Source organism: Anabas testudineus, chromosome 17 (genome assembly GCF_900324465.2).
Source record: "Anabas testudineus chromosome 17, fAnaTes1.2, whole genome shotgun sequence".
NCBI lineage: Eukaryota > Metazoa > Chordata > Actinopteri > Anabantiformes > Anabantidae > Anabas > Anabas testudineus.
In genome coordinates this window covers 7,917,246-7,931,614 of record NC_046626.1, presented here as the reverse complement: position 1 = coordinate 7,931,614, position 14,369 = coordinate 7,917,246, and the positions used below count along the sequence as shown (strand labels likewise).

At 41.4% G+C, this 14,369-nt stretch overlaps 2 protein-coding genes across 3 annotated transcripts; one reads left to right on the top strand and one right to left on the bottom strand.

The window, feature by feature from the left end:
- The first annotated feature begins 401 nt into the window (after positions 1–401).
- Positions 402–9,705, top strand: dipk1aa (divergent protein kinase domain 1Aa). Of its 2 annotated transcripts, none has more exons than XM_026374170.2 (6): positions 402–923; positions 5,998–6,132; positions 6,460–6,567; positions 6,713–6,889; positions 6,977–7,108; positions 7,690–9,705. In XM_026374170.2, exons 1-6 carry the CDS (start codon positions 870–872, stop codon positions 8,368–8,370), a joined length of 1,287 nt encoding a protein of 428 aa, XP_026229955.1. In that variant the 5' UTR covers positions 402–869; the 3' UTR covers positions 8,371–9,705. The 2 variants fall into 2 exon arrangements, with proteins under 2 accessions (XP_026229955.1, XP_026229956.1); XM_026374171.2 differs by having other exon boundaries at positions 403–923; positions 3,997–6,132.
- A 216-nt stretch (positions 9,706–9,921) lies between these two features.
- On the bottom strand, positions 9,922–13,706 carry rpl5a (ribosomal protein L5a). Its single transcript, XM_026374172.1, has 8 exons — positions 13,556–13,706; positions 13,124–13,193; positions 12,624–12,739; positions 12,404–12,538; positions 11,966–12,168; positions 11,299–11,476; positions 10,363–10,451; positions 9,922–10,094 (listed from the first exon to the last, which is right to left on the bottom strand). The coding sequence occupies exons 1-8, from the start codon at positions 13,556–13,558 to the stop codon at positions 9,992–9,994; spliced, it is 897 nt and encodes a 298-aa protein (XP_026229957.1). The 5' UTR covers positions 13,559–13,706; the 3' UTR covers positions 9,922–9,991.
- Between the last annotated feature and the right edge of the window lie 663 nt (positions 13,707–14,369).

Sequence of the window (14,369 nt, the reverse complement as noted above, 5' to 3'; positions counted from 1 at the left end):
TTTTCAAACATTTGAAAATGTAGGCAGGGCATTTACCAAGAGGAGCATATCCGCCCCTTAAAGAAGCACAAGTTGTGTTTAATTTTATCCAAGCACCGCGTCTTCTCTGGGGAGAGATTCTTCTGTTAGTGGGGATACAAAACATCAGCTGATGTTGTCCGCCTTATTAATTACCAGTCAGACTTTTCACAGATGAAGCATATGTGGAATTAAACCCATCTAAGTTAAATGACACAGTGTTTGTTAAATTTGTACAAACTCTGTTAACTCGCTAGAGCTACATCATGTGTTACTGACGGGACATTTTTAATTAGGATTTGATGACCGGAAGTTGTGTTTGGCGTTAGGAGTTTAACTTAAGCAATGCTTTTATTTTGAAAGGCATTCGCGTATTGACTCTTGCTGGCAAGCTTGACCCGGTCATAGCTTCAGAGGTGCGTTAGGCAACCACTCACATAAAATAATACCTGGATGGTGTCAGCGCAGGTTGTCCGGCAGCCTGAAAGCTGTTTGACACACATCTGCGTCAGTTTAGCTGACGACCTGAAGCGTTTTGCTGGTACACGACCAGGTTGCGCCTGCGCCCTGAACCTTTTCCAGCTTGAGGTATGGTGCTGTGCTTGAGACCGAGAAGCTGCTGCAAAGAGCAGAGGCGCAGACAAAGTGCACTATCAACACGATCAACACGGACAAAACTAGGCGGCAGTGAGCGGCTGTGGATCGTACGGAGGCTGAGATCTGTTGACATGGAGTCATTTTTGTCTGTACGACAGACGACACGAGTTTTTTGAGCGGAAGACGCCTTCTCCCATGTATTTTGGATGATCTCCCACAGTCAGGTCCACGTATTGAGATGATCTATTTTTGTGATGGCGAGGGGTCTGTTTCCACGGGCCTGGGTGAAAAAATCATTCTACTTCCAGGTAAAATCTCTGATCGATAACTGCTGTGTAAAACGGGTTACCAGTATGATCATTACAACTACTGCGGGTTGTGTGGAGGTAGTCTGCAGTGAGGTCGTCGTGGTGTCACATCAGGCTGACAGCTGGCTGTAAACATGTCCCTACTCTGGCTACTGCTCTGATGGACATTGTAAGCTGTTTTAAAATACCTGAGGAATGTGACCATCGATGCAAGACTGACAGTGTTTCTGCTGACACACAATGGTTTGTACAGTGCAGAGTACAGGCCTTACCTCCCAGAGTGTGTATATACAGTAGGTGCTGAGAAACTGTGGTGGTTCACCTCAGGACTTTCAACCCAAGTCAGAGAGGAATCCATTATTGGATCACTCCACAAATTTTAAATTTGTCTTTTCCTCACATTTGACTGATGAGCTGTCAAAACTTTCACTCACAGTCATTTCCTCATCCTCAGTAATGCCAGTAATGCTTTCTGGTCTGATAATAAGAGTCTTTCAATTTGGGTACCAGTGGCATGCTGCCAGCTACTACTCCCAACACAGTAAGGAGCTTATGCACGGTGACTAGAATACAGGGTTGCATTTGGCTTTAGGGATGAGTTAACAAATTACTGCATTATAACACATTACAAAGTCAGCTTTGCACAACTTTGAGCATGAACTTCTGTTGCCATAAATTCTCTGAAAGCTGAGACATGTGGGACCCAGTAGGTGCAACATGCTGACAAAGCCGATTTCATCTGGCTTCAGCCAGCATCAAATTCTACAAGCTAGTTTTTCCTTCATACTCCTGGGGGTAGACAATTCAACAAGATCAGCCATAATTAGGCTGCATTTCACCACGTTAATAGGTCCCATTTCACACCACACTGACGTTCATACACATGCGGTGCACAGAAGTGATTTCATTTAAATTTTAGTAGTTTTGTTTAATTTTTAGTTCATATTAGTCCTGGCATAATTTGTCTTTCCGTGCCCATGCTGGTGTTGTATGTACTTTTATGCCATATTGCACCATTTGTCAGAGTTGCTTCTGTTTCTGCTTTGTATGATTAAAAAAGTATTTACAAGAACAAATACAGCCTGTATAGTTGAGGCTAGTGTGAGATTTTAGTAAAACTTTAACTTTTTGTATACTGCTGAACTTACTTCCAAGTAAAGCTAACTTTTTATATTCAGGTGAAGAGTCAGCACATCAAACAACATTATGCAAACTGGCTTACCCTGAATTTAAAAAAAAAAAAAAAAAAAAACCTAAAATGTGCGTCACACTAAAATGTGTGACAGGTCAGGACATGATGTCTGGTTTGCATCAATGTCCACAGCATATCTAGGAAGTAAGTCCACAGAGTTATCTAACTTTGTAGAATGCAAATTAGAACATGTTTTGGTTTTTAATCAGTGGCATATTTAATTTTATTAGGTCTTAGTTATACCAAAGTTATCTAGTAATTCTATCAGTAAATCTGTTTCTTGAAGAACGTGTGACATCTATCTTAATGATACAGCTACTGTAGTGGTTTGGACTAAACAATGCAACCACTCTTTGCATTACCCACGTTAAAAACACCACATCAAAGCTAGTTTCAGAATTTGTGAATTTCTCTTTCCTGTTGGGTCTCTTTAATACCAACGTTGCAATGCTTACGTACAGTTGCTCTCAAAATTATTCAAGCCCCACCACATATTAGTTGTACTGGCAAAATGTACAAACTTCCAGCTGTTGGCAATAAAATCAAACGAGAACAGTTTAAATACCTTGTCACAACTAATGTTGCACGTGCTTTCTCCAAATTCAACACAAAATGCAACTCAATGCCTACTGCACTGTCAAAATTATTTAACACAATAAACGTGATAAGCGCCTTTTCTGTTGGAAAAAGGGTCAAGCTGGTAGTGTTATAGAGGAATCATAGCCCATTCTTCATGGGCAATAGTCTCCAGTTCACAAATATTCTTAATAATTTACACACACCACACACTTTAAATCCCACCAGAGATTTTCTTTAAGGTTTAAGTCAGGGAATTGTGATGGCCAGACCGAAGTCTTTTAGGTCTTCTGCAACCAGGGCCTTGGGGGATGTTAAGCTTTTCTCTAGGTCATTATCCTGTTGGAAAGTCCAATGAATTCCCTTATAGGCGGCATGATTTTTCTTCTAGGGCGTCCTGATATTTGAAGTATTCCATCTTACCTCTTAGAAGTTGCAGGTTTACATTACCAAGGGACGAAAAGCATCCACATTGGCGTAACAGCTTCACTGTCGGCAAGGGCCCTAGGCCCCGAAAAGTGCCACAGAACAGAATACCAAAGCATTTATGGCTTATTTGTGTGATTTTAAGCACATTGAGTTGATTTTTCTTGTGCCTTTAGTCTAGTAGTGGTGTATGTCTTGGAGTCCTGCTATAGAAACCTTCAGTGTTTAGTACACACCTGACTTTGTAAACTCAAGTCCCCTCAGAAATCTTTTTGCAGACCTCTGCCACATCCAGGTAGTGTAGCCACTGTTCCTTTCCGTTTTGTATTGCTTTCCTTGTTTGTGAAAGGTTGTGATATTAAGTCTTAACTTTTCTGACAATTCTTTTTACATAGCCACATTTTTAACATGCACTTACGTACACATGACACAGAACAAACCCCAAGCCATGGTATTTGATGACATCTATCTTAAGCACATCTGGTGCAACTAATCAAGGGTTTGATTAGTTGCACCAGATGTGCTTAAGACAATCCTGAGTGACGGATTCTATTCATTGGGTTGAATAAAACAGAAAACGCAACAGTCATTAAATGTTGCATTTTGTACTTAATTTGGATGAAACACTTAACATTAGTTGTGTTATATGCTATATATATTGTTCTTGTTTTAATAGTTGGATCCAAACAGCTGTAAGTTTGTACATTTTGCTAACACACATAATTTGCAATGGGGGTTTAATCCTTTTGAGTTTAACCTTTGCTCTGTTTGTGGGCAAACAGATGCTCATATGGATTTAAAGACATGTTTTCATTGTGGGCTGGCATCTGCCATCCACTGCACAGTCTGCTGGATTAGTGACATATCTAACATCTACAGACAGGGAGTTGCACTGATGAAGACAGCCAGCTGTGTCCTGTGGAGTTCATAGAGGGGAAGAGGAAAAAGATAATGGCCAACAGCCTCTGATCCCACCATGAAATTCTGAGGGCTGCTCCATCAACAGTATATAAAGATAAGACAGTCAATGCTTCATGAGGGTTGGTGCTGGGAATCTAAGTGATGACAGCTGGTAACCCTTCATTATTTTTTTATTATTTTCCTTTTTGAGTGTGACTTTACCTACTGGGTCATACATGAGACGAATTAAGTTTATCTAATGTTACCTCAGCCGAGACAGTGTATATTGGGTCCAATGAAGAAGAGAGACTATGAGGAACCAAAGGGAGGGAATGAAGAATTAAACTCTCAGGTTTCACTTCTTCAACTTAAAGTTTCCATTATTTGTTTGTATATGCGGTTCAAATTCACATGATCGATTTAAAATCTCTCTCTCGTTATACTGTTTGTGTGTGCAGTGGCTTTGTCCTCCCCTGGTACTTTCTGTTCCCTCCCTGGAGGCACCAGTATCTGCTTGTTCATCTTTTTAGGACACAGCATTTAAAAGAGAGGCAGCTCTGCAGAAAAGACGTCTCTCCATCTCAAACATGAAGACACTGATACAACAAACTCCTGCTGCCAAAAGACAGTTTGTAGAAAACGAGGCAGGACATCCATATTTTTGCTGTATCCTCCCTTTGCTTTTCTGTGAAGTCTGTAGTTCACAGTGGGCTCTTATGCATATTTAATGTGAACAAACGGAGTGAAAAAGCCCTAGACCTCATTAGGGGTTGATCATTTCAACATGCAAAGAAATCATTTGCATTTAAAAGACTCTGACTTTGTGACAACGATCTGTTTGTGTGTAAATGTTGATCTGATGCTTTAATTTTGGCTGCAGGTTGTATGGACCCAAAACAGAAAGATCTTCCGTCCTGATTACACAGTACAGTCATGGCACCACGACAGACATAAAAAGGCTTTGGTCCCTGCCTCAGTGGGTGCATGTTTAGTTGGGATTTGGAAACTGTGCTGAAGCGAAGCACTCGGCCAAAATACACACAACATAAGCTGTTTTTGCCATGTGATCAGAGTGAGACTCACTTTATCCTCCCAAGTGCAGTTACAGTCCTCGGAGAGCGCAAACAAAAAAAACTGCAGTTTTGTTTTGGCAGAAGTTATGTGCTGTTGCTGAAGCTGCACGTTTGACCTCAATTCTGCTCCACTTGGTTTGCAGTAGTGGTTCGATATAAGATCGAGGCTCTGGGAACTTTTTATTTGACTTTACTCGAAGCAGCATGTGTCAGACACTCGACCCACCACATCCATGAAGTTTTTGGTTCGTGCTAACATGCCTTGACGAGTCTCTGATGAATTGCTGTTTACAAAGATCCCTCCACTTTTCATCTAGCGCCACCATCAGGGCAGAATTTTCACTTCAGCGCTCGGCTTTATTGCATAATTACCAACAGTACTAATGGTATTCCTGTTAGCCTGAACTGCTCTGATTAGCAAGTGTTAGCATGCTGAACTGAAGATTAGAAACATGATAAATATTATGTGTGCAGAGCTGTCGGGTTGTTAATATTGTCACTGTGAGCATGTTAAAAACCAACATGTAGTGACTCTACTGTAGCATGAACAACTACTGATCGCTGCTAAAACAGCAGTAAACTCTTAGTCTTGTTTTCATTTAGCTCTTTATAGCCAAGTTGTTTTCTTTTAGATTTTAGCTTCTTAAGAGAGCGTTCAAGTGCATTAACTTGCACCATGCATGTAGAAGCAACAGCACATCTGTCCAAAGGGGGATTTTGGGACAGGACAAAACTACTTTCCAGCTCAATGAGCCCTGACTGTCACATTAATAAAGGCAGCACACCTCATTCTGAAGAGTTGCTCCACAACACGATGAACACTGAACTGAACATGATTTCATAATTTGATATAATGAGGAGATTTGGGATTCGGATCTATCGTTGTGCTTCTGTTTTCCCCTCACAGGCTCGAATCTCCTTCGTTCGGGTGAAGTACCTGTTCCTCACATGGCTGACTGTGCTTGTGGGGAGCTGGGTTCTCTACGTGCAATACTCCACCTACACAGAACTGTGCAGAGGACACGAGTGCAAGAATGCCATTGTGAGTAATGGTTTTGTTTGTTCTCATTTATGTGTCTGTGTTACTGTGAACAAAATGTGATTAAATGTCCATTAGAAGAATCGTCCACATGGTGCTGTGGGGAAACGCCTGGATCACGGGTAGTGAAACTATTAAATAAACCTCAGTAATTTTAGAAGTGATACATAAGTCACCCTCAGGAGGTAATTCGAGTCCTGTCTGGTAACTAAACCTGATGCCCTCACTGATGTTTTATTCTGAATGTCATGCTCCCGACTTTTATTGATATTTTTTAAATAATAAAATAGGAGGGATATTTATTATGTTTATGTCTTGTTGTTCTTTAAGTGTGATAAATACAGGAAGGGAATCATTGATGGGTCGGCCTGTAGCAGTCTCTGTGACAAAGAAACACTCTACCTTGGCAGGTGTCTGTCAACATTGCCAAACAACCAGGTAGGAAACAAACAGTCCACATCTTCTGTAAGAGATCATTTGATATTAAAGTTTGTTTCCATCAAAACATCAATTCTAACCATTGCTGAGTTTCTAATCATATGATATGATATATGATATGATATGATGTGATGTGATATACCAGGTATACACAGGAAGCTGGGGAGACCATGATGGGATCATCCGCTGTAAGTTGGGGGACGTTGTGCACTACGAGTTTGGCGAGGAGCCAGAGCCACGGAGAGAAACCTCTGTGTTTGACAAGCCCACCAGAGGTACATCAGTGGAAAAGTTCAGAGAGATGGTCTTTAATCACCTCAAGGTAAAGGACCAGGGTCAAATCTGTGACATGGCCGGCTAAAGCCTGAAACGAACGCCGCTCAGTCTCATGTCTTTCTCCACCTCGCAGTCTAAGCTTGGAGAGCAGGCGAGCCTCGCCAGCTTCGTCAGCCAGATCCTGTCTGTCGCTGATGGCAACAGAGATGGACAGGTGTCACTACCAGAAGCCCGCTCTACATGGGCCCTCCTGCAGATGGACGAGGTGATTGAGAAAATGATTATTTCTTTTCTTCGTATTTTTTCATATGATGTCTCTTCACTCATGGTGCAACTTTTTAAGCATATTTGAACACATTTATGTTGAAATCGAATTTACATGTTGAAATTTACTCTCGTAAAACATCTGTGGCATTCCACTGATCAATAATTGGAGATTTTCAGGTGTAATTTCCTCCCAGCACTTACAAAAGGTCTGCTCTGCTCGCTGGGCACTGTTCGAAACTCTACAGTCTACACCTTTTAAAGAAATTCTTAAATTCTCTGCTATGTCTCCTAGAGAATAACCTTCACAGATACAGACAAGTTTCTAAGGAAAGTAGTTTTTGTTCTGCTGTTTTACTTCCAATTTACACTGAAAATGACAGGTCACTCTGCCTATGGAGGAAGAGCCGAATATTAATCTAATTATTGGCTTTACTGGAAATGAACTTATTTTCATATTTTCAACACCTGGAAGGGCACAGGTGATCGATTTAAAATCATCCACACTTAAATGAAAAAAGCCAAGTTTAACACTGATTGAATAGCAAATCGGTTGAACACATTTCTGCTTTGTTCTTTGAGGTTCTGCTGGGTCTGCTGCTTCAGGACCGTGGACACACTCCTCGCCTCCTCGGCTACTGTGGGGACCTATACATGACGGAGCGAGTCCCTTACGGTCCCCTGTATGGTTTGTCTCTACCCTGGCCACTTGTGTCCTGGGTACCTAGCAGTGTGCAACGCACTATGGATCAGTGGTTCACCCCCTCGTGGCCTCGCAAAGCTAAGATCTCCATGGGTCTGCTGGAGCTAGTGGAGGACATCTTCCACGGCACCTACGGAAGCTTCCTCATCTGCGACCTTGCTGCAGCACACTTTGGTTACACTGACCGCCATGAACTCCGTCTGACCAGCACCCGAACAGTCGTTCCTGAGACTGAGTTCAGACGCACAATGCGAGCGCTGAGGTGCGAGACAGATGCTGACTGTGTGTATGGGGTGGACTGCAGGACGTCATGCGACGTGGCAGAGAAACGGTGCAAGGAGGAGCCGGTGCAGCCAAACTTGGCGAAGGCATGCAGCACGCTTAAGGACTACCTCTTGCGTGGGGCCCCATCAGCCATGAGGGAGGAACTGGAGAGGCAGCTGTATGCCTGTATGGCTCTCAAAGGTAATGCTGGACAGATGAACATGGAGCACTCACTCATCCTCAACAACCTGAAAGCTCTGCTGTGGAGACAGATCTCACACACAAAGGACTCGTGACCATCTAATCAACCTTCAGAAGTCAGTTCCTCACATGGAGCTCACATTGAAGATGCTGTGATCTAGAAGTAGCAAATTTGCTGAAATAATTTTTATCAACTCTTGACACTTGTGAATGAAACCTGGAAAACACATTCAAGTACTATGTCTAAAATAAACTGAATGATTGCATGCTGTCATCAGTGTATTGTGCTGTTCACCATACTGGAATGTTATGCCGGCACTTGCTGGAGAAACAGACTCGTAAACAGATTTTATTGTCATTAGTCTTAAGAGCTGAGACTAATTTGCAACATGATGTTGATAAGACTTTGATAACGTTGGAACATCAAGGAACAGTTCATTCCATCTAGCAAAAGAGTAACCTCCTGTTTGAATTGTGAAGCTGGTGATATTACATAATTTGATCCAGAATATAAATGTTGAATGTTATTTCAAACTAATCTATAATCAAAAGCCCAAAACCAACAGCGATTTAGTCAGTCTTAACTACAACGCTTATGTTCATCGTGATGAAGGAAGATTTCTATACGAGGCGTGGTCCGTTTTTGCATAATGAGGTCAAAGCCACAGAGGAGTGAAGTATTTCATGCTCTGGCTACACAGTCAGTGCAGTGAGTCTTGAGTTTTGGATTTTTTAAGACTTGACATTAAGGAAAATATAGATTATCACCAGACAAGCAGAGGCTGGTCACAAATTAAATAAAAACAACTTGAATAAATTAGTAGAGAAATGTAACGGGCAACATCTTGGTACGTCTGGGGAACTTGGAGAATGTGGATGTTCTCTGTGGCTTCTCTTGTCACTCATATGTATGATAAATGAAACAGTTCTTCAGCTTTGGACAATGTGATGACATTTTTCAGTTGATGTCCCACAGATGTCATACTGTGTTATCTGTGTACTTCACTACTCTGTACGTTTACAGCTGTAATATGTAGTGACATTGATGTTCAATTAACACAATTAGAAAATATTTTCACTCATTTGCTCATTGAAAAACATTTCAGGTGATGTACTGTATCACATTTGTGGATTCATCTCTCACAGTGCCATAAAGTTCCTGCTGACATCTTCTGAATGTTTACCATCGGATAAAACCTTGTGGTCACATTTGAATGCTGTATACAAATTTCCACGATTCCTTTCAGACACTGCTGATGTAAAGGAACAGAACTTGGTAAACAGCTTCAAATGCATTTGGTAACAGATCTGTGAAGAACTGAGAGGCATGTCGAGCTTCTGATTGATGCTGTTAGATTTGAAAATATATAAAAATGTTTACTTACTGAACAAACCAGCATGATTTTGCACAATTAAACTCCATACCACTACATTGTAAATTGTGTGCAAGTCTGTCACATTTACACTACAGCGAACTGTAGGCCACAATTGTGCAGTACCATGTGCATTTTGTGGATTAAAGATTAACACTGTTAATATTGGTCATGGGTGTAATTTGCCAGAGCAAACAAAGCCTAAAGAATTCACGCACCCACCCAACAAATAAAATTAATTCAATCAAACGATGATAGACCCGGACACAAGCATGAGTTTGTAATAAATTTATTCGCCTGCCATGTGTGTTGTGTTTTTGCAGCAGGGCACTGCACCAAGCCCCTAACCGTCCCCTGCTTCTTCTTCTTGCGCTCGTAAGAAACTGGCCTTCTTCTGGGCGACGCGGTCCTTCCTCTGTGCCAGAGATAATTTGGCGCGATTCCACCTGCCCGGAAAGAGACACAACAGCAGCTTGATTAACATTCAGCACATCAGCAGAGCAAAGTGTTTGTCCGCTCAGAACTGGGATCTTCCCAGTGCAACTATCCAGTACCTAGGAGCTTCATTAAATAAGTGCAATTATTTTCCCTGGGTATTTTAAGCAAATTTAGGTGAACAAGCACTTTCGAATTTTGTTTTGTGTGACAAATGATCACATTTACTGCTTTAGGGAAATAAGAAAACATAAAATAATACAACACTTAGGAACCCACCTCTTCTTCTTGACGTCTCTCTGGGGTTTCTTTTCGTGTGCGGGGTTCGCTCTGATGGCGGCGTGTGCTTTTTTATACATTTCTACTAACTGGGAAAAAAAAAAAAAAAAAAAAAAGTTAATACATCAAATGCAGCCATTTCACTGCAAGCCCTTCTTATTTGTTTTGCTTCTCTCAGCCCCGTCTTGAAAGGACAGTAAACATCAGCTAATGCAAATGAAGGACCAACTACATTTTGCTCAGCGTGCTTTGTATCATCATCGAGAAGCAGAGAAGAACCAGAAAATGGAGCTCAGTCACTAACAAACTAATCTAACATGTGGAGTGGGTAGACAACTTTTTGTCTGTTCTGGCAACATTAAGACAGGTTTTTACCTCCATACATGAGCCATTCAGATCCAAATTTAGGATTGTGCAATATTTCAAACTGTGACTATGTTTTTGAGAAGTTGCATGTATCATTTCCCTTATGTAAATATGCACCAAAGATCAACCCACAGTGGAGATGTGACATAAGACACTGCAATAGTGTGGTTTTGTCTGACGCGCCAGTACAAGTTCACGGCCCTTTAATGACACAGTTAAATACAAAAAATTCTGATGTTTTATGTTAAAACAACTCGACACTGGATGTAAGTATTCTTCTATTGTAGAAAAAAATAACCACACAGTTATCTCTGGTGGATTAAATATGTAAAAGACACACTTTAATCTAGCTCAAGCAAGGAATTTCTGTTCTGCAATGTTTCGTAGCTTACTAACCGTACTGTATAATCTCTACATCTAAAGAAAGGATCTGACAAGTACTTTCATACCACAACTGTTGTATGAGATATACTGTGTGAGTGTAAGTAAGGAAATTCTTTATTAAGCAAATCTGGTTGACGGCTGCTTTACTGAAGTCTGAAAGTGTCAGATTTTGTGTGTTTGTCTTACTGTGTCTGGTGTGACTCCATTTTTGATAAAACGAGAGAACTGCTTCTTATAGGCCTCCTCATCTTCCTCCATCAGGTAAGACATGTAGTCAGCAACGTTCATGCCCATGATGTGTTTCCGATGCACTTCTGCGTTGAACTCTTTACTCTCTGCATCGTAACCTGGGAAGCGTTTTACACTAGAAACAACAAAGAGCAGACATCAGACAACTGAACAAAGATATGCACTCGTTACCACTGTTGTGATTCTGCCAATTTCTTTGCAGAACTTCACTACAAAACATCAAATGATGTTTGCTGTGGTTCATCTTGCTTCTCTCAGCCCCGTCTTGAAAAGGACAGTAAACATCAGCTAATGCAAATGAAGGACCAACTACATTTTGCTCAGCATGCTTTGTATCATCATCAAGAAGCAAAAGAGAACCAGCTAATACAAACTGGTCAAGTATGGCTACGTGAAACCAGTTACTGACCCAGCATTACACAAGAGGAAAAGTGACAAAGAAATAAATAAAGAAGTCTCCTTGTCATCGAAGCGTCTGTGTTATGTTACTGTGGTTGTGTGTGGACTTCTCGCTTACAACCAGACATCAGTACCAAGGTTACTCTGCAAAATGTTCCAAATAACCACCAAAACACTGCAGGTGCTGTGCTCGTATCATACTGACCTGTGTGGAATGGCCAACCCTCCGTCAACTGCTCCCTTAAGCGCTCCAAACACCTTGTTTCCTGTAGTGGTTCTGGCCAGGCCTGCATCCATGTAGCAGGTGAAGGCACCTGGCTGCCCATCTATACTCTCTACGTTGAACTCATCCCCCGTGACCTCCACCTGGCCCTCGTACACCTTGTCCATGCCAAATTTATGCAACAACTGAAGAGAGATAAGGAGGTGCAAAAGAAAAAGTGAAGAGACACTTCACAAATCTGTTCCAACAATTGAGAAACAGTCACTTACTTACTTTAGCTTTTATCGATTTTGAAATATGGTGACATAATAAATCTAAAACACTTAACCTCTGAGATTGCTATTTCAGAACAAATACCACCGACATACACGTTATGTTTACTGATATCTATATCATTTCTGAGTGCGCATGTTGTCTTACTCGACGAGCAAGCAGCAGCCCAGTGCAGTAAGCTGCAGCGTAGTTTGTGAGGCCTACAGCAATGCCATATTTGGGCAACTCATGAGAGTACGCAGCACACACGATGTGGTCTCCTTCAATCTTTGCATAGGCAATCTGGAGAGAACAGAAAGAAAAGGGTGAGTCAGAGCATTTACAGTGTGAGATCACATTAGTTTGACTGAGTCTCACAGAAACTGACCTGGCAGCAGATATCCCTGTTGGAGAACCTGATGATCATTCGGTACTTGGGTGTGTTGTACTTGTTCTTATCCTGCACAACCAGGCGCTTGCGGGCGAAGAAGTCGGTTTTGCCCTCTGAAAAGAGGCCAGACATTTAAAACAAATAAAAAAGTCCTAACCCCCACACTAACACTTACACATTGCTCATGTTTTACTTTGTGCAGTTTGATGAGTACAGTTTCTACATATAATGCGATTTATAACGTCACACAAATTTAGCAAGCTAGTCCCAGTCAAGTGCAATATGCAGATTAACAATGTAATTCTTTATAATGACGTACAAGATGTTGTTGTTTCCTATACTTGTTTATCAGACAACAGATGAGCTTGTAACAATAAAAAGTTCCCATGAAAAACCACATGAGGGCAGAGTAATATGAACTGTCTTAACACACGACTGAAGGGAATCATTAAATGTAATGTTTGCATAGCTTGTGCATCGTGAAAGTTTCCATTTACCTCTCCTTCTCCTGAATTTGACTTCATATCTCTTGAAGTAGGCCTTGCTCTTCACCACTTTGACGAAACCCTGAGAAGACACACACAGTCAGTATGTTACCAAGTTCAGTGTGAACCAAACCTGACAACAACATCCATGTCTGCCGCTTTCTGCTCCACCGCTGCTGTTCGCTGCGTCGTAATAAGGAGCTTCATTGGATTATTAAATGTCTGGTGTTTGTGTCTGACAGTGCAGGAGTTCAGCTGAGGTTTCATCAGCCATTGAAGCGCCACGCTGGAGCCGAGCAGCTCACCGGCCCGGTCCACCGAAAGAGCCGCAAACATCCACCAACATCTGAGCCTCTGAACTACGGAGACACTTTCCTACTATCAAACTCAGCTCCGCACACTCACATTATTTATGCTGGAAGTGAATCGACACGATTTACTCACCATTTTGGGGTTTTTTGCTTCTCTTCCTCCTGGACAGAAACTGAGCTCCTCTTGCGGAAACCGGACGCGTCGACTCTCCTGCAGGATGCGACGCCCGCAGCTGCAGCGCCTCCTGCTGCACCGGAGGACGACGGCAGCCAGAGGGCAGCAGAGGGCAGCAGAGCGCAGTCACCTTCAACACTGATTTACTCAGGTCGTCACTCTTTAGTCAAGAGGTATGACGATAATGGTAAATACAAGCAGAATTGAAATTATTACATGATCATTTATTTATTTATTGTAGGCCCATTTAACCAAATAATGTGTCATTGAGGTTAACAACTTTTTTACAAGAGAGACCTGGACAACATAGCTTTACATTCCAACTAGGCAAACAGAAAACATAGAATAAGTACATGAGTAGAAAAATAATGATTTACAATGCTTAGAATTTATAATTATCTGATCTGAATCATCAACTCTTCTCTCTTCCTTTCCCGTTCCTCATCTTGCTTTGTGATCTTGAATTTAAGTGTACCTGCTTGACAATATGTCTCCTACTTCACCCCAATGCACATTTTTCAGTGTGTGTAAGTGCTGGAAGTTAGAACTCAATAGTTCTTGGAATAGACTAGAATTAACTTCCAAAATATCTCACAAACCAGGCTTAGGCTCATGAATCTTCGAGCTTTAAGTGGAGCTCTGAGAAACGTTCCTGCACATATCTACATAATTCAGTCCAGTAAACAGAAGAAAAGCCACATATAATCAAATCATACCAAATTCAAAATAAAGAGTTAACTAAGCTTTTCTTGTTAAGTTTTATTTATTTCAA